The sequence below is a fragment of the Podarcis pityusensis genome (assembly GCF_964106645.2).
Source record: "Podarcis pityusensis genome assembly, chromosome: 2".
NCBI classification, from domain to species: domain Eukaryota; kingdom Metazoa; phylum Chordata; class Lepidosauria; order Squamata; family Lacertidae; genus Podarcis; species Podarcis pityusensis.
In genome coordinates, this window is record NC_138029.1 from 122,164,835 (window position 1) to 122,188,937 (window position 24,103).

At 45.0% G+C, this 24,103-nt stretch overlaps 1 protein-coding gene and 1 long non-coding RNA gene across 2 annotated transcripts in view; one reads left to right on the forward strand and one right to left on the reverse strand.

Moving 5' to 3' along the window:
• LOC308469856 (major histocompatibility complex class I-related gene protein-like) overlaps positions 1 to 16,040 on the reverse strand; it is a 116,086-nt gene extending 100,046 nt beyond the window's left edge. The window contains 5 exon segments of the mRNA XM_080992896.1: positions 4,538 to 4,813; positions 7,559 to 7,834; positions 12,103 to 12,222; positions 12,225 to 12,372; positions 15,975 to 16,040. Of these exon segments, the coding sequence (XP_080849022.1) occupies positions 4,538 to 4,813; positions 7,559 to 7,834; positions 12,103 to 12,222; positions 12,225 to 12,372; positions 15,975 to 16,025 (871 nt within the window). The 5' untranslated portion in view covers positions 16,026 to 16,040.
• Positions 16,041 to 20,388: 4,348 nt separating this feature from the next.
• On the forward strand, positions 20,389 to 23,192 carry LOC308472116. Its single transcript, XR_013983306.1, has 2 exons — positions 20,389 to 22,140; positions 22,172 to 23,192. It is a non-coding gene; the product is annotated as an uncharacterized lncRNA (long non-coding RNA).
• The last annotated feature ends 911 nt before the right edge of the window (positions 23,193 to 24,103 follow it).

Sequence of the window (24,103 nt, forward strand, 5' to 3'; positions counted from 1 at the left end):
AAAGCATAAAGTTTTAAGATATAACAAAAACAGTAAAAAATAAGGGGGAAAAAAACATACAAAAATAAAACAGTTAAAAACACAATAATGTTCCATAACCTATCTTCCTTACTCTTATTTCCCCGGACCTCCTCATACCTCCCTTCTTTGTATTCCAATTCAATTTGTTGGTTCAGCAAATCCTTACCATTAATCTTTTACCCAATTGTTAACCTTTTTTTTCCATGTCTCTTAAAACATTACAGCTAAAAACCTCTTAGTTTCTATCCAACATCCTTCTAAAGTTCCTTAATTTTGCAATATTTCTGTAAATAGTCCTTAAATTTCTTCCAGTCTTCTTTCACCGACTCTTCTCCCTGGTCTCGGATTCTGCCAGTCATTTCCGCCAGTTCCATGTAGTCAATCACCTTCATCTGCCATTCTTCCAAAGTGGGTAGATCTTGTGTCTTCCAATACTTTGTGATAAGTATTCTTGCTGCTGTTGTAGCATACATGAAAAAGGTTCTGTCCTTCTTTGGCACCAGTTGGCCGACAATGCCCAAGAGAAAGGCCTCTGGTTTCTTCAGAAAGGTATATTTAAATACCTTTTTCAGCTCATTATATATCATTTCCCAGAAAGCCTTAATCTTTGGGCACGTCCACCAAAGGTGAAAGAATGTACCTTCAGTTTCTTTACATTTCCAACATTTATTATCGGGCAAATGATAAATTTTTGCAAGCTTGACTGGGGTCATGTACCACCTGTATATCATTTTCATAATATTCTCTCTTAAGGCATTACATGCCGTAAACTTCATACCTGTGGTCCATAACTGTTCCCAGTCAGCAAACATAATATTATGGCCAACATCTTGTGCCCATTTAATCATAGCAGATTTCACCGTTTCATCCTGAGTATTCCATTTCAACAGCAAGTTATACATTCTTGACAAATTTTTAGTTTTGGGTTCTAACAATTCTGTTTCTAATTTTGACTTTTCCACTTGGAAGCCTATTTTCTTATCCAAATTATATGCCTCCATTATCTGATAGTAGTGGAGCCAATCTCTCACTTTATTTTTTAATTTTTCAAAACTCTGCAATCTCAATTTATCTCCTTCTTGCTCCAAAATTTCCCAATATGTCGGCCATTTGGCCTCCATATTGAGCCTTTTCAGAGCTTTTGCTTCCATTGGTGACAGCCACCTTGGGGTTTTATTTTCCAATAAGTCTTTGTATCTTATCCAGACATTAAACAATGCTTTCCTAACAATATGATTTTTGAATGCTTTGTGTGCTTTGACCTTTCATACCATAAATATGCATGCCATCCAAATACATTGTTAAAACCTTCTAAATCCAAAATGTCTGTGTTTTCAAGAAGTAGCCATTCTTTCAGCCAGCAAAAAGCTGCTGATTCATAATAAAGTTTAAGGTCTGGCAGGGCAAATCCACCTCTTTCCTTGGCGTCAGTTAATATCTTAAATTTTATTCTGGGCTTCTTGCCCTGCCAGACAAATCTAGAAATATCTCTCTGCCACTTCTTGAAACAGTCCATCTTATCTACAATTTGTAATGTCTGAAACAAAAACAACATTCTAGGCAATACATTCATCTTTATCACAGCAATACGGCCCAGCAACGAGAGTTTCAAATTTGACCAAATTTCTAAGTCTTTTTTCATTTCCGTCCAACATTTTTCGTAATTATCTTTAAATAAGTTCCCATTTTTGGCTGTCATATTAATCCCCAAGTATTTCAATTTCTTTACCACATTCAGTCCTGTCTCATTCTGAAACCTCTCTCTTTCAATCGGTGTTAAATTTTTCTCTAAAACCTTAGTTTTTAACTTGTTCAATTTAAAACCTGCCACCTGACCAAATTCCTGAATTAATTCTAAAACACTTTTAGTACTAGATTCTGGCTCCTGTAACGTCAATACTAGGTCATCTGCAAATGCTCTCAGTTTGTACTGTTTAGCTCCGACCTGTATGCCCTTGACCAACCGGTCCTTTCTAATCATGTTTAGCAAAACCTCCAGGACTGATATAAAAAGCAGTGGGGAAATTGGGCACCCCTGTCGTGTCCCTTTTTCTATCTTAAATTCTTCCGTGACCACATTATTTACAATTAATTTAGCCTTTTGTTCAGAGTATATTGCACCTATACCATTTTCAAAACCTTGGCCTACCCCCATCCCATGCAGATTCTTCTTCATAAAACTCCACGAGATATTATCAAAAGCTTTCTCCGCGTCGACAAATATCAATACTGCTTTAGTGTTTATATTCACTTCTAATTTTTCCAAAATATCAATTATATTCCTCAAATTATCAGACAGGTGTCTTCCCGGGAGAAAGCCCGCTTGGTCTTCATGAATCTCTTTCATCAATACTTTTTTCAATCTCTTGGCCAAAATGTATGCAAAAATTTTGTAATCCACATTAAGTAACGATATAGGGCGATAGTTCTTAAGCTGAGTCTTTTCAGTCTCTGTTTTCGGTATAAGTGTGATATACGCCTCTTTCCACGATTCTGGTGCTCTTTTCCCTTCCAATATTTCATTGCAGACTTCCTTCAAAGGTTGCAATAACCACTCTTTCAAAGATCTATAGTATCTGGAAGTCAGCCCATCCGGTCCTGGAGATTTGCCCAATTGCATATTTTGTATGGCACCTTCTACTTCCTGTTCAGATATTTTATAGTTCAACATTAATTTACTTTCTTGAGAGATTTTTTGTAATCCATTTGTCTTCAAAAATCGGTCTATGTCCGTTTCTTTCTGTGGCCCTTGTGTGTATAATTGTTTAAAGTACCTCTGGAAACAGTTTCTAATCTCAATTGGGTTGTGTATATTCTTTCCTTCCACTTCTAAGTTTGTAATAGTATTTAATTTTTGTCTTTTTTTCATTTGCCAGGCCAACAATTTCCCACATTTGTTAGCTGATTCAAATGTTTTTTGTCTCATTTGTTTAATTTTCCATTCTATTTCCTGATTCATCATTTCCATATATTGTACTTGATATAATTTTATTTCTCTCAAAATCTCCTGCGACTTTGGTTTTGCTCTCAATTTCTTCTCACTTTCTTTTATTTTCTCCAAAATTTTATCTTTCTTCTCATTTTGACTTCTCTTCTTTATTGCATTCTGTTGTATCAGAAACCCTCTCATAACAGCTTTGCTTGCGTCCCAGATTACTCTTTTTTCTACATTGGTGTTCATATTTATTTCAAAATAGTCTCTCAAAGTTTTTTGGACCTTTTTATACACTTCTTCATCTCTAAATAAGGTGTCATTCATCCTCCATCTAAAGGATCCGGTTGTTGTTTGTTTCATCTCCATCCTTACAGCATTGTGGTCGGAACAAGTTTTTGGGCAGATTTCTACCTTCTTTATCTTTGGTGCCATTCCTCTAGTTATCCATATTTGGTCAATTCTAGTCCATGTCATCTTGGCTTCAGAAAAAAAGGTTCCTTCTCTTCCCAGGGGGTTCTTTACCCTCCAGATGTCCACTAAGTCCATATTGGGCAGACTTCCTGTTTATACCTTCCCACTTCGGTGCCGAATTAGCTTGTTTTTTCTCCTTTTAAATCCAATTTAATCCTACTCACGGGTAGTTGCTTTCAAAGTCCAATTGTCCCAGGAAAAAGTCAGCGCTCTCCGATAACAGCTGTGCGGCATCACTCCGCGGAAGAAGCAGTCGACTCTCAGCACTGCGCCGCTCACCCCGTCCCGCTCCGGAGCCCTTACGAGGGTCCCTTCGCAAATTGGGGGGGCGCAAATGGTGCCCGCCGAGTCCCCACGTTCACAGGCTTCCCCCGCCTGTGATTTTTAAAGGGCCCCCACTTTGCCGCAGCGGTAAGACCCGATCCCGCGGAGCTGGTCCCTCCGAGACTCAGAGGGAATCCGCCATTAACGATGGCGCTGACCCGGAAGTTCATACAATTTACGCTTTGTATCAAAGTGCCCCATGCACTGTATCAAAGTGCCCCGTAGGTGGGGCAGAATGATACAAAACCCATTTTCTACTCAAGTCATTATATTCTCATTATCTTCAAACTTTAATGGTTCTTTTGATTGCTATTATAATATTGATTAGTTATGCCATGCATAAAGCAATTATTTTAATTATTTGAATCATTTTGGTACATAAAATATGAGATTGAATTTTTCTGCATCAATCTGCCCCACTTCCCCCTACCCAAGTGTAAAGGCAGAAGGTTGTTCTGTATCCCACCTCAAATCTGCCCATTTCAATTTTATTTTTTTTACTGAATTTAAAATACATTTTGCTTTACTTCCCTGCTGTTTCTTTTTGCCCCCTCCTCCTGTTTGTCTTTTGCCATCCCTTATTCTAGCCAAAGGGGCATGGGGGGCTGTTTTTAAGCATCTCTCCCCCCCAATCATACTCTAAAGTGACCCCTTTTCTCCTCCCAGTCCCAAACTTCTTTCTGCCTCCCCCACCAAGAAAAGTGTTTACTTTCAGAAAGGAAGACTGGGGGGGGGGGAATTTGTAGGGACACTGCCCCACTGAGCCCCCCTCCCCTCCCCCCTCACCTGTCCTCAGCAGAGTCTCCTTCCCGTACTCCAGGTATCTCTTCAGCCACTCAATGCATTCCTCCTCCAGGTACTGCTTCGTGTACTGGTTCCTGGCCAATTCAGCATCCAACTTCCTCTTGCTCACTTGGGCCTCCATCTCGGCTGCCGTCCAGGTGAGGGTCTCCTTGTTGAAGGCGATGAAGTCTCTGCCATCATAGCTGCCCTGGTAATACCCTCCTTTGCGCCCGTCTGAACTCAGCTCACAGCCGTACATCTCCTGAAGGGTGTGGATCCCTGGAAGGACCAGAAGAGACCCAGAAGGTCAAGGGGGGTCAGAGCAGCCCCTCCCCCCATCAGCAAAAGAGCCCAGGAAAAAGGATTTATTTGCCTCAGACTCAGGGAAGAGGCAGCAGTCAGAGGGGAGAAAAATCAACCAGCATTGTATCTTTCTGAAGGCTCATCTGCATAACACGTTCACTGAGGGAAACGCTACAATCCTGAGCCTATGAAGCCCCCCTTTAATTGCCCCGCTCTCTCTCATCACCTCAGTTATTGTTTTAGTGCTGGGAAACCTGTGGTGCTGTTAGGGGCAGGGCTAAAGTCCTGAAGCAGGGAGCCTGCTTAGGTAGTGAGGAAGCATATGTTACGGTAAAATCTGGGTGCGAGGCTGCTCTGCCACCCAGCTTGTCGGACTAAGTCCGCGGGTCCCTGCGGAGGAAAATGAGCTCAGCCGGAGACAGGAGCAAGCTGCAGAAGATCCAAGTTTATTGCGCAACAGGTTCAAGGCGAGATTGAACAGCGAGAAAGGGGTGACATGAGTTTTTGAAACTTCCCTCCATGTCCCAGAATACAGTGCAAAATACATTATAGTTACATCATGAATACATTAGAGAGAGGTTGGGTTACACAGATTACATCATGAATATTTTAAAGAGAGGTTGGGTTACACAGATTAACATATGGAGGAGGGAGGGGGAATATGCAGAGCTGGAGATATGCGCGGATAAGCGCTTCCTGAGTACCGGTGATGAGAAGACAATAGTCCAAGTATGTAAAGTCTGCCACCTGGCATTGCCCGGAGGAAAGGTTGGGCAGAGTGATTTGACCGGATTAGGGTCTTCCTGAGTACGTGACTCCTCGCTCGAGGGATTATGGAGGCAGAGGAGGTGTCATGGAGTCCTGAAGAAACTGAGTCAATCGACACCAAAACCAAGGAAATCGGAGCTGCGGTTGATTTTATACGAATTTTAGAAGTTTTTAGTCCGTTTCAGTCCATTCTTATATTGATAATTGAAGTCGGAAACAAAATAGATACATTGTTGCAAGATTTGACACTTTTATGGGTTCACGAGTTTCGGTTCCATTGTTCTCCCAGCGGGGAGCCGTCAGCAGCTTGTCAAGAGGTTAAATGAGGTGTGCAGGAGCTCGCTGAGCTAGCTCTGCAAAGCGAATGCATAGTTCTGATTGGGTAGAACGCAGCCATTGAAACGAATGGGGGATACAGTTTGATACGGTCTACCCACGATAAAGATGGAGCGAGAGAGAGGCTTAAGAGAAAGAGGCTTAAGAGTTTGGGCTTATTTCGCCCGTGTGGAAAGGGAAAGGCACTTTAATTTGGGGGCTTGGGGTAGGGTGTGGTCTTGTGCAACGGTGTGGGGGCTGAGGGGTGAATGTAGGGCTGGGTGCCCTTGAGGTCATCGCCTCGGACCCTCTGGTGACCGGCGGAAGGGTGAAGGAAGGCGCCCCCCCTTCTGTATCACATAGAAGCCTGGAAAGGTGCAAAATCATAGAGAGATCTCCCTCCAGACCCAGCAGAGGCTCCCACTTCTGAAGTTCTGCTCCAAAAATGCAATTAGAGGGGGGAGTCACTCAACTTTGGGGATAGACACAAATGCCTCCCCCCACCCTTCCAGCATGCTGGCTCCTTTCACACAACTAACGTCTCAAAAGGACTAACATCTTCTGACTCATTTCAGAAGGAAGTTTAAAAAGCAAAAATGTGTGCCAAGAGGCTTTGGCCAGAGGTCTACCAGCTTTTACTGAGTTTAGTGATTCCTGTCGTAAAAGTTCCAAGGCTGGTTGAGGAAGGGGGCAGAAATCACCATAACTGGACAAAGGGAGTGAAAAACCTTTCTAAAGGGTCCCTAAGTGCAGACCATTAGAGAATAAAGTTAAGTACAGATGTGAAATAAATGCTGGAGATGTGGGATCTTATGTAGGTTTACTCAGAAGCAAGTCCCATGAAGTTCACTGGGGCTCCTTCCCTCCCAGGTAACTGGCCACACGTTTTCCAACTAAAATGAGATAGAGTGAAACTCCCAAAATAACACAACCCAAAGTGCTTAGACAGCAGATTATTTCTGATATTAATGGGCCCTGATCCAGTTCTGGCCTAATGCTCCTTTTGGACACAGGACAGTTAAACATGGCAGCCCCAGTGCTTATGGTTTTAACCATGTATTTGCCACTCTGACCCCCCAAAACCCAGTCCATTTGTGTTCGTTTAAAAGGCTTCTCTTTCAACACTGTGCCAGGGAGAGGGAGGGGCTTGGTGATGGTCAGAAGGGTCAGCCAATCAGCACCTCTGTCTGGGCAGCTGGCTTCTCCTTAAGCAGGACCAGAACTCAAGGCTTGCTTGTCTCAGCCTCAGGATCCCCACCCTTCTCTTCCCCTCCCAGAGGAAAATGAACTAGACAGATTTCCACCTCAGAAGGCCTAAGCCAAGCCTAGCATGGAAGGAGGGCAGGCAATGGAGATATTTCCTTGGTAGGATGTGCAGGTCCAGAGAGTGTTATTCTGGAGGGGGGGTCTGTGCTCTCCAAGTCTCATTCTCTGTCCCCCCCACCCCACCCCACCCCAGCCCCCATTAAGACCTTCATTAAGGGAAGGGGAGATGCATCTGCCCTGGTGGAGACCCCCACCCTCCATTTCCTTTCCTCCTAGCAGCCCCCTCCCTGCAATTCTGGCCCTTGGAGGAAACGTTATCGGGGGAGGGCGGGGGAGAGGTGTGACTCTGTTCCTCTCCTGCCTTCCACTCACCTCCGCTCTGGTTGTAGCGATTCTGCAGAGTCTGCAGATCCACCCTGAACACCAGCTCAGAGCCCTGAAGTGTCTGAGTCTCCCTGTGCCAGTACTGAGGATCCTCCTTTTCCACCTTCCTTATCCAGGGGACGCGAGGCAGATACTCCTTGGTGTCACTGTCGTACTGAACATATTGCTGGTCATCCACGTACCCCACAACAATGAACTGGGGCAGCCCCTGGCCAGGCTCAGACACGGCTGTGTAGAAGTAGCGCAGGGAGTGAGAAGTGGAGCCTGGAAAGGAAGAGAAAAGGGGGCAGAGAGTTAGGGGTCCTGCAGATGAAGGCAGCATCCTAATCCTGCTGTATTACAGGCAGCAGCCCTAAATTAGGAGATCCAAAGTTCAGCAGGATTTGGGGGAGTTTGTAGGCCTGCCTTTAAACACAGAGGAGGCAGAGCAGAGGAAGCCTAAGAATCAGAGAGTTGAAAAGGGGAGAGGATATAAATACAAGTAACAACAACAATAACCCATGGAGCAGAGGGCGAGAAAAAGCTTGGGCAGGCAGCACTAAATCTCTGCATGTCTCTGCTGAGGCTCCATGTGAGGGAGACAGAGGCCAGCCCCTCCCTTTTTGCCAAGGGGGCAGGAATTGCCCCCCACTTGCAAGCGCCAAGCTGATGAGAGCTCCCACAACATGGTCTGAAGGCTCAGGATGCAGGCACCGAACGGAAGCTAAGCAGGCTCAGGTCTTGGAAGTGGATGGAGGGGAGACCAGACAAAGCAAAATCCACATATTGGGAGAACAGGAAGCTGTCTCATCAGACCACTGGTCCAGGTAGCTCAGACTTGTCTGCCCTGACTGGGAGTGGCTCCCCAGGGACTCAGGAAGGGGTCTCTTTCCCAGCCCCCCCCCCGAGATGTCAAGTGCTGCCCCTCTCCCCTATGTCCCCCCCCCTCATGTGCTGCCTTGAATTATATGGAGGAAGAGAAGTGGAGTATTAAATATGAAAAAATATTATCTCACAGACTTACTGTAATGTGCACAAAGAAGAGCTTGCAGGATCTGACCAATGGCCCATCTAGATCAGCATCCCATTCATCTCGGAGGCCACTGTGAGAAAGGGATGCTGGACTAGGCTGGACCCTGGCCTGAGGCAGGCTGTTCTTCTTTTCTGGGATGGCTAATATATGCAGAAATGGGCCTAGGAAAGCCACTCCCTTGGAGCCGCCCCACCATCTGACCTTCTGGAGCCATGCACTGAACAGGTCTCACCTGGGTCTTGCTTTCTGGGCTCTGGGAGGCTTTGGAAAGATCTTATGGGAACTCAGGACAGCCCCACAAGATCTCGTGAGAACCTTGCACAAAAAGAGCTCTCTGCCTGCTGCATATATAATTTGTGTGATTCCAACAGGCCAGCTCTCAACAGCATAAGCTGAAATCATTCAAGTTAAATGCATTCAAGTTGGGAGTTTCCAAAGGTGGGAGATTTCCAGGGACAGATGTCAAGTTAATTGGCCTGTAATTTCCAAGATCCTTCCTGGATCCCCTTTTGATAATTGGTGCTTAAATGGTTCAGTGTAGCAATCTTTCAATCTTGTGCTTTGAGCTGCCACCCACAGAGCGGGTTCCCCACTTGAGAAAGAAGGCCCCCCAGTGATAGCAGGGGCAGGAGGGCAAATGCAACTTTGGGGTCAAGTCTCAACATGTGGCCCCACATCCCCTTTCCCCACCCTTGCCCCTTCACGAGATCGAACACAGGAAGGGGGCAGAGTGTGGCAAAGGAAGAACCTTATCCCCAAAAGGGCTCACTTTCCCACAGGCTGTACCAGCTCTGGCCACCAGGGGGCTTAATGAGTCTCCACAGTAACAACTAACAAAGACTTGGGGAGAGGATGGAGGCAGAGGCTTCAGCATCATATCCAGAGTTGGCCTGCCTGAGGCAACCACACTGCTTCTACTGGTTCTTTTCCACCCCTGGAAGGAGAAGCAGAGTCGTTCAGCGAGAGATGAGGCATTTCTGTGGGGGAAGGTAGGGAGGACAGTGCTGGGGGGGGGGGAGAAAATTCCTATTTTGCCTCAGGTAGCAAAATGGGATGTATTATTATTGTTTTTATTTATTATTATTAATAGAATTTATATGCTGCCCTATACCCGGAGATCTCAGGGTGGTTCACAGAACAAAATCAAAATATAACCACAAAATATATAATCCAAATAAAAACAACAACCTAATAACCCCCCCCCCCCACAAAACCACATTTTAATAGGATGTTAGTCAAATCAACCAAAGACCTGGTTAAAAATGAGCATTTTGCCTGGCAACTAAAGGTGTACAATGTAGGCGCCAGGCGAACTTCCCTGGGGAGAGCATCTCACAGACAGGAGCCACTGCAGAGAAGGCCCTGTTCTTGCGTTGCCACCCTCCAGGCTCTCGAGGAAGAGGCACACAAAGAAGGGCCTAAGAAGATTATCTCAGGGTCCAGGTAGGTTCATATGGAAAGAGGTGGTCCTTGAGGACCAATCATACCCCTGGGGAAGTTGTGTTGAATGCACTTTGGATAACTTCATCCTCAAGGAGGAAGAAGTCCACTCAGGTTTGGCCAGGGACTCATCTCAAAAAAACTAGGAAACTAAAATAAAATTCATAGATGGGACCCTGAAGGTCCCACCCCCTGCGATGCTGGCATCTCAACTGCAGCATCCATGGCAGAAGGCCATACAACCTGTGCTAAAATGCCTCCAAGGAAGGAGAATCTACCACCTTCTGAGGGAGTTCCACGGTGGAAAACAGAGTGCAAGGAATCGTAAACCTACAAGATGAGTTTGCTTGAATTACGTCCGCCTTGATGATGCGCCTCTGCTACTTCCCTCCAGCTCGGTTTCCTTTCAGGCAAGATCAAATGGGATCCACTTCCCAGACCCCACTCCTAGGACGAGGGCTTTCCCCACTTCAAACCACAAGAGCTCAGAGCAAGGCTGCCTCTGGTTGTGGCATCTGGCTGAACAACACAGGCAGTTCTGCTCAGTGGTCGGGAGACAAAGAGCCACAAAATGAGTCCCCAAAATGAGGAGGAATCTGAAGGAACCAGTGGTCTCCACCACCCTGTGCCCTCCCAAAGCCCCCCCATATGGAGAGAGTTTAACAGAAATAACAGGTCTTACTCTTCTTTCTCCCCACCCATGAAGAATATGATTGGCCCCCAAGAGTGTCAAACATTTTTCTTTGGGCAACCCTATCCAGATACATAAATGTTGACGTGTTTTGACCTCTCAATGCTAATTTTAGTTATTTTTTTAATACTTTAAACTGTTTCGAGAGCCAGTGTGGTGTAGTGGTTAAGAGCGGTAGTCTCGTAATCTGGGGAACCGGGTTTGAGTCTCCGCTCCTCCACATGCAGCTGCTGGGTGACCTTGGGCCAGTCACACTTCTTTGAAGTCTCTCAGCCCCACTCACCTCACAGAGTGTTTGTTGTGGGGGAGGAAGGGAAAGGAGAATGTTAGCCGCTTTGAGACTCCTTAAAGGGAGTGAAAGGCGGGATATCAAATCCAAACTCTTCTTCTTCTTCTTCTTTCTGTTATTTTACTATTTCCTGTAAATCAATAAGAGTTTTTACCACAATCGAGCAGGATATACATTTTTTTAGTTAAACAGAGAACATGAGTGGCAACCCCAAAAGGAGAAAAACACCAAAGGCAGCAATCAGGAATGTGGAATTAAGAATTTAACAGTGATAAATCCTTAAATAGTATGCAGAGCCAGTCGATTGGAGGGCTGAGGGAGCAGGAATATTCTGAAAAGGGAAATTCATCACTAGGAGCCCCAGAAGCCAGGCAGAGGCTCCAACTTTTTTGAATTTTTTTTGGGGGGGAGGGAGAATATAAAGGAGGGGCTATTCAAGGGGAACCGGGCTGTAGGGTGGGGGCCCCCTTTTGTTTCTCAGGAGTTGTTTGTGCCCTTCATGCACAAGGGGCTGTACAGAAACGGCAGAGAGAAGCCCCCTGCATACTTTAGGAAACCTACATTTTTGACAGGCAACTGCAAAGGGGTTTTCTTGGTGGGGAGACTGGGGGAGTTACAAGTGTAAAGCAGAAAAACCTGATGATGAAAGGGAACTCCTGAACAAAACAAGACTGGGAATTGCGGGTGGGGACCCCTTCTTCAGACGTTTCCCCCGCAATGAAGTCAGCTCTACACGCGTCCAGCTCCCACCCCCAGGCTGGTCTCCAGGGTTTTTAGAGCGGCTGAGGGTTAGATTAGAAGAGGGAAGGTAAAAAACAGAAGAGGGAAGACTCTCTCTCACACACACACTCACACACACACACACAAAACACAAACCAGAGTCAACACGAAACTGCGGGGGGGGGGGGGACAGGCGACTCACTTTCCCCCCCCATTAATCCTGCCAACACCTTCAAGCTTCGTTTTGTTCTTTGCTTGAGCCCCGAGCCAAGGAGTGAAGCGGCCCCTGCCCCGGACGGCATACAAAACAAGCCAGGTCTGGGAAACAGATGTCTGGGAAGGGATTATTTTCTCCCCCCGCCCCAGAGCACAGTCCTTACCTGCGCAGTCCAGGAGCAGCAGCAGGTGGGCAGCCGCCCACAGGATCAGGGGGGGCCAGCGGAGGAGGACCCCCATCTCCCCCCAAAACGAAGCTCCCTTTTCCTCCTCCCTCCGCCGCCCTGAGACCCGCTCTCTGCCCCGCCTGAGGAACCAGCAGCAGCAAGAGCCGGGATTGGGCGACGGGGTAATATTCCACCAATCAGAAATCTGCGCGCAGATGGCGGCATCGGTCGCTGGGCAGAACTCGAGGCGCAAGTTTGGGAGCGAGGCTGGAGAGGGAAAGAGAAAGTGATTGCAGCTCCTCGCTGGGAATCGCCGCCTCCCTCCCTCCCTCCCTCCCTCCCTCCCTCCTTCCTCCCCCCGGCAGCTCTTCCTGTCCTGCCCTGCAGGGAGGGCGGAGGGGGTTTCCCAGGGGAGGACCCCAGGTTCAACCCCCGCATCTCCAGGGGGGTCTGGGAATGTCCCCCTCTCTGGAACTGGGGGGAGGGGCTGTGAGATCCCCAGGGAGATGGACTCCAGGGCTGAGTCTGTAAAGCTGTCAGTCAAGCCCAACATTCCGCGAGGACTAACTGCCTCTATGTGGCAGTTGGTCTGTTGGTGGGTTGCTGCTGGGAGTGTTGACTGGTAACTGCTCGGATGCAGAGAGGGAGGAAGGTCAGGTGGTACCCGGTGAGGAAAATTTCGTGTCACCCCTCCCCAACATTGAATTTAAAAAAAAAAAAAATTGCCTGCAAAAATGGTTTTACGTTATTTCATATTTTCTTACAAAGGAATGTGGATTCTGGGCCTCTGATAACAAGTAGGCGACTATGGACAGATACTTAAATCTAAGGATGAATTGTGTTTTGGCTTGTGTTATTTTATTTATATTTATTGTTTATTTATTTAATAAAATTTATTTTTAAAAACCTGCAAAGTGGTTTACCAAAAACAACTACACCACAGCAGTAAAATCAAGAAAAATTAACAACCCTACTTTAAAACATACAGAAGCTAAAATATTAAGATTAAAATTACTTCAACTTCCTAAGGATCTAGGTATGCTTGCCTAAAGAAGAATGCTTTTAGCAGGTGCCCGAAAAGAGTCTAGCAAAGGCACGCGCTTTGTTGCAATAGGCGGGGAGTTCCAAAGTTCAGGTGCCTTCACAGATATTATGAGGAACCTGTAGTAGTGCTTGAAACTACTGAAGGGGAGGTTTTATTTATTGTGATTTCACCTTGCTCTGTATTATCTGAAAAGGAAAACATTTATTTAAAAAACAGGACTGCATAGCAGCAATCTAGTCTCATCATGATCAGTGGGAGTTATTCCTGAGCCAATGGTGCATAGGATGGGCTGCAATCCTATGCACCCCTTGCACCCAACTTGTACCTAAACCTCTCCACAAGCCTGCACCAGAGAACTGTAGAGTTGGAAGGGACCCCTGAGGGTCATCTAGCCAAATCCCTGGGGCAATGCAGGAATCGCAACTAGACCATCCCTGGCCGATGGCCACCCGTCTTCTATTTTTCCCCTCAGCCAGGACACACAACAACAGAGACTGGAGGTGGGGGAAAAGATAAATTTTGACAATGGGGCAAATTTGTCAGGCATGCGCAGGAACAGCTTGAAGACTTTATACAGAGAGGAACCCCACACGGGTTTCCCCGCATGTAACGTAACAGGCAAGGAGCCATTTTATCCTCTTTGGGATGGTGACCCTGCTCCACTGAGTTGAAATTTCAGCCTTGACAACACAGGAAAACAGCCAAGTAAACAGCTATTTTCGTGGAGGAGGGTCAAGATATTAACTGATATGCATGAAATTTCATACATATAATCCCTTGTGTAGTAAGATAAGACCTTTGGAACAGGCATTTTAAAAAAAAAAAAAAGTTTTAATGAACTGCCCTAGTAGGGCAGTAATCGTTCCTTATTTGTCACACACCCCCATGATGGAACCTGGGCGACCCGCCCCCCGCCGCTCCCTTCCTACGGCCTTGCTATGCATACAGTGTTCTCATGATTCACTACTATCTAGTATATAGTTTATCTGTTAAGTAACTAAAGCCTGCCTTCAGGAACAACTCTGTAAACTGAATGAATCTGAAAGTAAAGTAGTTGATGTTAATATGATTCAGATTCATGTGTGTTTTGTTTGGAGTGTTACGGCTAAAATCTGGGTGCAGGGCTACTCTGCCACCCAGCTCGTCGGACTAGGTCCGCGGGTCCATGCGGAAGAAAATGAGCTCAGCCGGAAGCAGGAGCAAACTGCAGAAGATCCAAGTTTATTGCGCAACAGGTTCAAGGCGAGATTGAACAGCGAAAAAGGGGTGACATGAACTTTTGAAATTTCCCTCCATATCCCAGAATACAGTGCAAAATACATCCCAGTTACATCATGAATACATTAAGAAGAGGTTGGGTTACACAGAATACATTAGGAAGAGGTTGGGTTACACCGGATTAACATATGGAGGAGGGAGGGGGGAATATGCAGAGAGCTGGAGATATGGAGGAGGGAGGGGGGAATATGCAGAGAGCTGGAGATATGGAGGAGGGAGGGGGGAATATGCAGAGAGCTGGAGATATGCGCAGATAAGCACATCCTGAGAAGACAATGGTCCATGTATGCATAGTCTGTCACCTGGCATCGCCCGGAGGAAGGGCTTGGCAGAGCGATTTGACCGGATTAGGGTCTTGACACCTTGCTTGAGGGAATATGGAAGACAGGGGGGGGTGTCATGGGGTCCTAGAGAAATTGAGCAAATTGGCACGTGGATTTTCTATGAATTTTATAGATTTTAGTCCCTTTTGACATTGACAGTTGGAAATAAATGGATATATTGTAGCGAAGAAGGAGGTGAAGAAGACATGCCCCCCCTTCCGTATCAGGAGGGACAGAAGGGATTATCAACCGGGAAGGTATAAATATTGATAGGACTTAAACGAGTTAGCAATCCGCTTGTTGCTGCATAAACTCAAACAGGGAATCGTTTAAACTCTGCTAAATTATATAAACGTTCCCACAGAGTCAGTGCAAGGCAGCCTCCTGTGTCCTTTTTTTAAAAAAAAGCCCTTATAAGTCTTAAAAGATGTCTCCCTTCTTCCTCCACTGCCAGAGGCAGTAAACGCATTAGCATCCCACTCACTGGGTGTCCCTCCCGTCCTCCTTGCAGGATTCCTTACTGGGGCATCTGGGTGGTCACTGGGAGACCGCCATGCTGGACTCGATGGGCCCCTTTGGGGTGATCCAGCAGCCCAGCTCTTCTCCTGAGTCCCTCTATCTAGTGGCAGGGGGTTCCAGTGGTTAAGTGTGTGCCTTGTAATAAATGCTCAGTGTTGCAACTAGGGCTGAACCTCAGGGTTGAAGTCAAAACAGACAGAGAGAGAGAGAGAGAGAGAGCATGTGACCACACAGAGAAGGGAAGCAGGTGGTGGGACACTGACAAACACGTTTGGTTTTAGCCCAGGTACAAGGAAGCTTTGAATTTAAGGGGGGGGGCTGTGAAGTCAGAAGGTAAAGAATTATTTAGGATTTATTCTTCCCAAGCTGCATGATCTCTATCATCCCTATCTCCCCTTGTCTGATGCCAAAATATTATTGTGGGTTTGGGGGGTGGGGTTAGTCTGCAGGATGCCTGAGTCCCTTCTAATTCCTGGGGTCCTGGATCCAGCCAAAGTTAAAATCTAATGGAGGGATCCATTGCTGAACTATCTCGGTGAGATGATGGCTGTAGATGTCACCTAAGCACCCTCACTAGTATAACCAAAGAAGCCCCTGTGAAGAAGGAGGCTGGCTGCTTTGAGGGGGGGGGGGCTCTCCTGGACCCACTTTTGGGACTAAATGGGCTCAGTCACCTCAGGGACGTCTTAAGCTTCACTTTTCACCTGCTCCATCCAGTTTTTCTGGACAGGGATAGTCTGCCCACAAGGATCCATGTTCTGCTCACCTCCTGACAGGATTATTGCAATATATGTTGTTTTTCCCAATACAGTAGGGATGCTTCAGATGCTAAAAGATAAACCTGACAGGATTTTCACTGCCGCAGCTCATTTAGGGCCAAATCTCACCAGGGCCAAAAGACCCTCTGCCTGTTTGTCTGGTTCTGAGTTCAATTCAAAAGGCTAGTATCGTTTTAGAAAGTCCTTGGTGGCTTGAGGCTCCTTCTCCTCCCCTGGTCTCCTCTGTGGAGACTTTTCTCCCTCTCCTTTCCCTTCTTCATGGAGGTGCAGTGGGCGACAGCAACTAACAACCAGGAGGAAAATATTTTTTTCTTCACAGACTTTCAAGAATATTTCTGTATAGCTTTGTTATGTGGCTTTAAACCACCCTTGAACCAATTTAGGGAAATGGTGGCATGTAGATGAACAAATAACAAAGCAGCTGCTTGAGGCAGCCCCTTCGGGAAGGAGGCAGCCATTTCCCCTCCGTTTCTGCATCACTTCCAGCCCTCCACAAAATGGCTTCCGTCCCCGACAAGCAGGCCGGGTGGGGCTGCCTCAGCCTCCCCGCTTCCCTCCCTGCAGAGGAGACCTTTGGTGCAAGGGAGAGCAGCCAAACAAGGCAGAAACCGAAAGCCACACCAGCCCACAGATAACGTTGCCTGACTGGGAGATCGGCAGGCAGAAATGTCGCTCAGGGGAAGACGCTTTCTTTCTCCCCACGATGTCCCTCAGCGCCCAGATGGGGAGACCTTTGGCATTTGTCCCTCTTGGCCTGGCCTGGGCCCCCTCCAGCCTTGGAAAGACCCGTCTCCCTCAGCATGAAGGACAAAACCCTGAGCCTCCACAGCTCTTCCTCAAGGCCAAGTGGCCAGGACTCCTGGGTCCCCTTTGGGAGGAGACTCGGCAGGAGCCAGGACTCCTGGGTCCCCTTTGGGAGGAGACTCGGCAGGAGCCAGGACTCCTGGGTCCCCTTTGGGAGGAGACTCGGCAGGAGCCAGGACTCCTGGGTCCCCTTTGGGAGGAGACTCGACAGGAGCCAGGACTCCTGAGTCCCCTTTGGGAGGAGACTCGGCAGGAGCCAGGACTCCTGAGTCCCCTTTGGGAGGAGACTCGGCAGGAGCCAGGACTCCTGAGTCCCCTTTGGGAGGAGACTCGGCAGGAGCCAGGACTCCTGGGTCCCCTTTGGGAGGAGACTCGGCAGGAGCCAGGACTCCTGAGTCCCCTTTGGGAGGAGACTCGGCAGGAGCCAGGACTCCTGGGTCCTCTTTCTGGCAGGCAAAAGGCATCTTCCTCTCTAGCTGACTCTGCCTTCAAAAAATGAATATTTATATCCAGGTGGCATTCACGTTCTCCTCATAACGGCCCTGACAGGCCCCAGGTCCCTGAGGGAGCTTCATGGCTGCGTGGGGATTTGAACCCAGGACTCCCAGGCTCCCAGATCCCAGTCAAACCACAACCCCACACTGGATCCTTGTAGGCTTCTCCACCTCTCAAGACTAGGCCTGCAGGGACATCTCTCCTGACATTGTTTCTGTCCCCTTCTTGGTGTTGTGTGGAAACAGAATATGGAGTCTAACAAATAAATGATGGCATAAAAGCGTCCTTGGTGTGGTTCTCTGATCCAAACTGGATTGTTTCCCAGGGGACTTTGCCCCTTCTGCCTCCCTCAGCAACCTCTGAGTCCGGTTGGAAAGTCCCAGGGCAGTTCCCAGAACAAGGCCTTTTTATTTTTAATGTTTGTTTTCATTTCTACTTATAAGATGAATAGCTGAGGGTGCAGTAAGCAGTCCTTGGCGAGTTACAATAATCTAAATTTTGTTTGCATGCCAACCTAGCAGAGGAATCTCAAATGACTGCATCTCAGGCTGCTTGACTGACATTTCTCACAGGAATTGAAGAACGGAGGCAGATTTTGCTGAGAAAGTACTCAATCCTTCATTAACACTGGGGTGTGTTTGTTTGTTTGTCTCCTGCCCTCACACTCTCTCTCTGCCACAAGACACCCTCACCCATTTCTCCACAGTCCCTAGTTGTATTTTCTCACTTTCCCCTTTTTGCGATCCTCCGCTGCCCCCTGCCGGCTGCTTTCTTCCCCAGCTGAAATGGAAATCAGGTGATTTCTAGGAAATCCTTCAAGGAACCAGTTGAAGCAAGTGTTGTAAATAAAAATATGCCCTTTTCCCTTATGGGGTATCCAAGAGCCCATATAGAGTCCTTACATAGGTTCCCTATTGGTAGGAGAAAATAACAGAGGCCAACCAGAGAATATTGAGAAGCAAAGCAGCTAGTAAGCTTGATCTTTATTGATCTGTTGCAACAGGGTGCTCCCCTCACACGCAGGAGAGGAAGAGGACCCCCAAAAATGCTGTGCAAGGGCTTATAAAGACTTTTGAAATTCCCATCCTCTAGATCAAGACCACCCCCAGAAACATTATGCATTCATCACAGAAGGGGTGTAACCTAAGACTACCCCTCCGATACATCCCCCTACATCACAGAAATTTAAATATTGTTTTTCTCCTGTTGTTGTTTATCTCCTGTCTAGCAGGTTACTTGATTGGATTTCCTGGGGAGCCTGGCCATTCTTTTGTAGTGGTAAAATACTTATTTCCTGGGCCAGGTCACAGGCTCACACCTTATTCAAACAGACATATCCTTGAGACAGGATTTGTGAGGAAAGAGACAATGGGGAGGCTTTTCCAGGATTTGGTCAGTTTAGGAATCAAAATGGTTCCAGATTGGTCTTCCTGTGTTGATCTATGTACATGTGGTTATGAACGTTGCCATATATCTAAAACCATAAAATTCCTATCACATTATTCCCCCCTTTGGGGCTAGAATTTTTCTTAAAAATTTTTGCCCCACAAATAATAACATTGTATGTTGTAAATGGATGTCTTTGTATAAATATATCATAAAAATAACACATGTTGCGTTTTGCTACTAAATTACTTGTGGCATTCTAACACTTTGGAAGAGACCATTTACTCAATAGTGTTCTATGCTTTACACCTAGCAGGAAGGTCCACTAATGACTGAAAAATGCAGTTGGTGTTTTGTCCTTCGCCATTTTTGTGTGTTCTCAGGTGTCAAGCTAGCTCTTCTGTGGTCTCACACCGGCATAGTGCTACAGCAACACATCCTGTCTGTTGAATCCCCTCAGGGCTTTCAATTAACCATGTCGCCTGGCATTCACCATAGCTGGCACAGGTTTGGGCATCTCGTGAGGGAGATGCCTTGGCCTTGGCCTTTCTATGAGATTTTATTATAGGCTGTGGTCTTGCACTCATGGGAAGTTGCTCACTTGCACTTAAAGGACCAAAAAGCTAATTGCAGCCTGGATACACTTGCCCAATTCAAACTGAGTCCAATTTGAATTTATCTTGCCTCATGGTTCTCAGCTCTTCAAACCAATCTGTTAAAAGAAAACCATTCTTAACAAGGGCAGTTGTCCAAATAAGTCAATTTAAGTCTATAAGGGATCATTCCTGCTAAACCGAAGCATATCCACCTTCATGTTTCTTAGAAGCTTCTCCTTGCTAAAGCAAGTTTTAGCACATTTTTTAAAATGGGTAGGGAAGGTTGGCATAGTGCCAGGTGGGACAACGAATTGTGGTTATCTAAACATTGGACTACACAATAGTGTGAGCTATTAGAAAGTATAAAATGCATGAGAATCCTCCACTGGGGTGTAAGGAATAAGACATTAAACATAAAAACAGTTACACACAAAAAATCCCACCCCCCTTTGTGGAAATCACACTGTCCAGACACATTTCAACATTCCTACATAATAACACATAGTACAAAACAAACTAATTAAATATCAGTTGCATATCTTGACACTATTGTGATCTTTTACGTATGTATCTTTTGAATCCTGGAGCACATGGCTTGAGTTTCAAAAGTGAGAAAATGTCCTTGCAATTCAACTCCTCCCCCCTTTGTCAGCCCCACTCCCCCGTCAGTCTATATCCTTTGAAAGAGATAGCTGTGGGCACTTGAAAAGTCTGGTGTCTGTTGTTGCAGGTCTTGTGATGGCGAAGAACTGAGTTGAGGGGTTGTTGCTGCTTTTCATCATTGCACATCTGTAGAAGTGATATCCTGTAAGGGGGCAGGGTTTTGGGGACTTAAACACACAGTTAGACAAGGAAGGGGCAAAAGGCAAAAAGGATGTCCTTGAGTTTTCCGTGGGAAGCTGCAGATAATTAAAAATCTTAGCACATTAAGCATTTTATTTATTTCAATATTATTATCACATTTCCACATAATTACTGTTATTATCTGCTAAGTTTGTTTGCTTTCCTTCACTTAATAAAAAATTACTCCACATGTAGAGAAAAAGAACTGTAAAAAATACAAGAAATGTTAAAAAATTAAAAGAAAGCAAAAATTAGATTACCAGTTAGATGAAAACGGACTTGACACAAAGACATCAGATTCAGAAAAGAATTATTATTAAATAATACAAAGATATTATCAAAAACCGCACAGATTACTACTGGACTGAAAAAAAGGGAAAACAATGGGGAAAAAACTTAAAATTCACCATGTGCTATCTGATAAAAGAACTTCATGAAACTGACTTTCAACATGTGATGAACATGTCCCCAAAGTAAAACACACACACACACACACACACACACACACACACACAAAATGACCTATGAGGAACCAAAAATAAATAAATGCTAAGACACACAATTTTTTTTAAGAAACCTGAATTAACCTGAAGTAATCTGTTTTGGCATTCTAACATCCCAAATGAAAATAAAAGAGTGTTTCTTGATGTGACAACATCAGCTGTAATGTTAATAGCGGAATACTGGGAAATGAGTTAATACCAAGAAAAAATGAATGGCAATTTTAAAGTTGTGCAAGTACCTTGCACTAGCCAAAATGACAGAATTAATAAGAAATGCTCAGGCAAAAAGGTAAACAAATACCATTCCACAAACAATGTTTGGTTGTGCTTCGATTAATTTCATATATATAATGGAAGAACTGATAAAACGAACTTAATAAACGAAAACAGATTATTTGTAACCTAAAAAAAAAGTCAAAGCCACAAAGAGATAGAGGGAAATCAACTAATATAGCAGGGATTCAGACTTCTTTTGCTGAACAGAAAGAAAGTGACTGTTTGGCTTTAAGGGAAGAAAGACAAAAAGAAAAACAAATGCAATTACTTTTTATAGAGTATTTAAATCACTGTTTGCATCCCCTCATTATCATTTGTGCTGTGGGAGAAAAGAAAGGACACTCTGTTAAAAGGGAAAATTATTTCATGTGAGAGGTCTGTCAGGAAATGCTGTTCCTAAAATGCATAGGCATATACACACACACACCAAAAAAAAAAACTTATAAAATTTAAATTCCATTGGGAGGCGAACCTTTTGTCTTACTTAGCCCCTGGAGCAAGACACATTAAGGGTGATTTCCCTCAATGGTTCCAAGTTTTACATAAGGAAATTTGGATAGGTTTCACGCTCTCCAAACCTTCTCTCTCCCCCCTCCTTTCTCTCGCTCTCTCTTTTTTTGTAAGCTGATCTAGCCTCTGTGCATGTGCAGAGTTCATGTCTCAGCAAACCTTTTATACCATTGAAATGTTGCATCTTTTGGCTCAATTAGAATAAGGAAGGGAAAGGTAAGGAGTAGATTTTAAAAATAGGGTTAGATTTTAAAACAAAAAAGAGAAACTCAGCAATTTAAGTATTCACCAAAGCTAGCAATTTCAGCCCAAGCAAAAGGAGTGCTTCCTTTATGTACAGGAAAGGGCTATCATTATTGGTCATTTTATCTGGTCATTCGCGGAACAATCAACCGCTCTCTTATTTATGAGTAAAAATGGCCAGAGAGTTAGAATTCATAGGATTATTTTTATTTTTTTTTTAACATTCTCAGTCATTTCAGCCTTACCATTTGCAGACAAATTTTACTGCCCTTTATTTACAGGATTGGTCAAGGCTAATTCTACTTGATTATTCATTTGTATGTGCTTAAACTTTGAGTAGACTTTTAAGTCTGATTTTTGTAAATAATAGACAAAACGATAAACACTGTAATCACTTAAATGCCTGATATCACCAGTTCTGCTTCAAACATCACGGCTTCACCTCACACCTTTTAAAAAAACAAAGAGCAAATCTGGGCTGAATTTCAACACATCAGCTACAAATTGGGAAAGTTGAAAGGGACCTGGGGTCATCTAGTCCAACCCTAAAATACAGGGTTCATAGCAAGATTTGTACTACCAGAAACACACACATACTTATGTACACAGACACAACTGGGGAAGAGATCACAAGCCATGCGCCTATCACAAACCATGCGCCTATCATGTACTAAGGAAGAGGAAAATAAAAGTACCCAACTTTATACAGAACCCTTTTAGCAGATCTTGAAGCTAGTTTGAGTGAGAGTTTACTTCCTTAGACTAGAGAGTGAAAGTTCCTAGATAAATTATCTTTAAAGACTGAAGTGAATGTTTTTCCTAAGATAGGGAGAGGATCTCTTATAAAGCATAGTTAAAACAGCCATAGATTTGATTTAAAAGGAATACAAAAGTGACAATTTTTCCTGAACTTGCAGAGGAATAGTAAGCCTAATCTATGCCCCCCCACCTTTGCAGTTTCCTTTAAAGGAAGCTTACTCGGGAGTAAATTTACCTGGCACAGAATAAGAAGGAGAAGGAAAAAAAACCTGAAAGAGACAGAATGAAACAGGGGGGGGGCATTTTCTAAGAAAAGAGGCCAGGACGTCTTATAGAGACTGATATCAGGAGCCTTACAATAACTCTTCTGTCCAACCAAATCAAAGTTAAAACTGGACTCACATATTTTTCTTAGAAGGAACACCATACTTTCATAGGCATATGCTTAATGAAATACATACACTGCATTTTAGCTTGAGAGAGCAGTTGGCTCAACTAGGCTTTTGCAGCAGAAACATTAGGTTAACTTCACATTCCAAGATAGACTGGAACACAGGTGTACTCACAAACTCAAAAGTTACAACACAACATCATTTACCATTAGACTTAAAATCACCCTCCTCACTTAAACCAGAGGAAGGAGGTGGGGTAATCCTCCTTTCAGAACACAAGTAGCACGTATACAGGATTTTACCACTTGGGAGGAAAACTCTCTTTTAGAGCCTCTCTCAAATAACAAACATTTGCACACTTCATTCTCCATTTTTTGTCTTGTTTAAGATTGATAAGGCTTCAACATGGCTTCCTTAGATTTAGAATTGGAGCAAGCTTGCATTTTTATTTTAGATGGCACATTTAAGATAAGCAGCTGCTGGATGTTACCTAAGTACAATTTAAACACAGGAAAAACGTTTCTTAAAGTCCAGGCGGGAAGTAAGCACCAACTGGGCTTCTTTCCCATCAGGAGTCTGTGGGTTCATTTCTTTTGATTGAGGTGCACCCATTTTAAGAATTTTAATAGCGCCAGCTTTTACTTTTATACTGCAGTCGGGGTTTTATCCCCACTTTTCAGGAAACACAATAAATAACCCACAGTACACTCAATTTGGACAACTCCGAGAATTAGTACTGTGACACACCACCGTTCGTCTGGCCTGACTTACTAGGCTGGTACAGCTGTTGGCCTTTCCTGGCTACTAAGCTAACAGTGCGGTCAGCGATCTCAAACCCCCCCCCCCTTTGGTCATTACTCAGCCAGGGAGCCCACAGCAACCTCCTGCCTCTTACAATCTAACCTGAGAGTTCCCTACTGGACGCTTGCGTAGCGCAGTGCCAGATTGGGACTCAGAAGTGACAAAGAAGGAAAGGAATCAGGTGCCCTTGCTTTCTCTGCTCACAGGTCATCTCTAACAAAGCTCGCCATGGCAGAGGTGCGGCTGCACCTGGGAGTTATAGTTTTTCAGTACAGAAGAAAAAGCACGACCTTTTTCTGGGCAAAACTCCGAAGGAATAGGTCGGCATATAGACTGTAGAAGGGAAATGAAAGAAGTCACACACAACTTTTGCCTGGGCATACTCCGAAGGGCTAGGGCTGGTGTTGAGATTGAGGGGACAGAAAGGAGAAGGCAATTTTTAGATG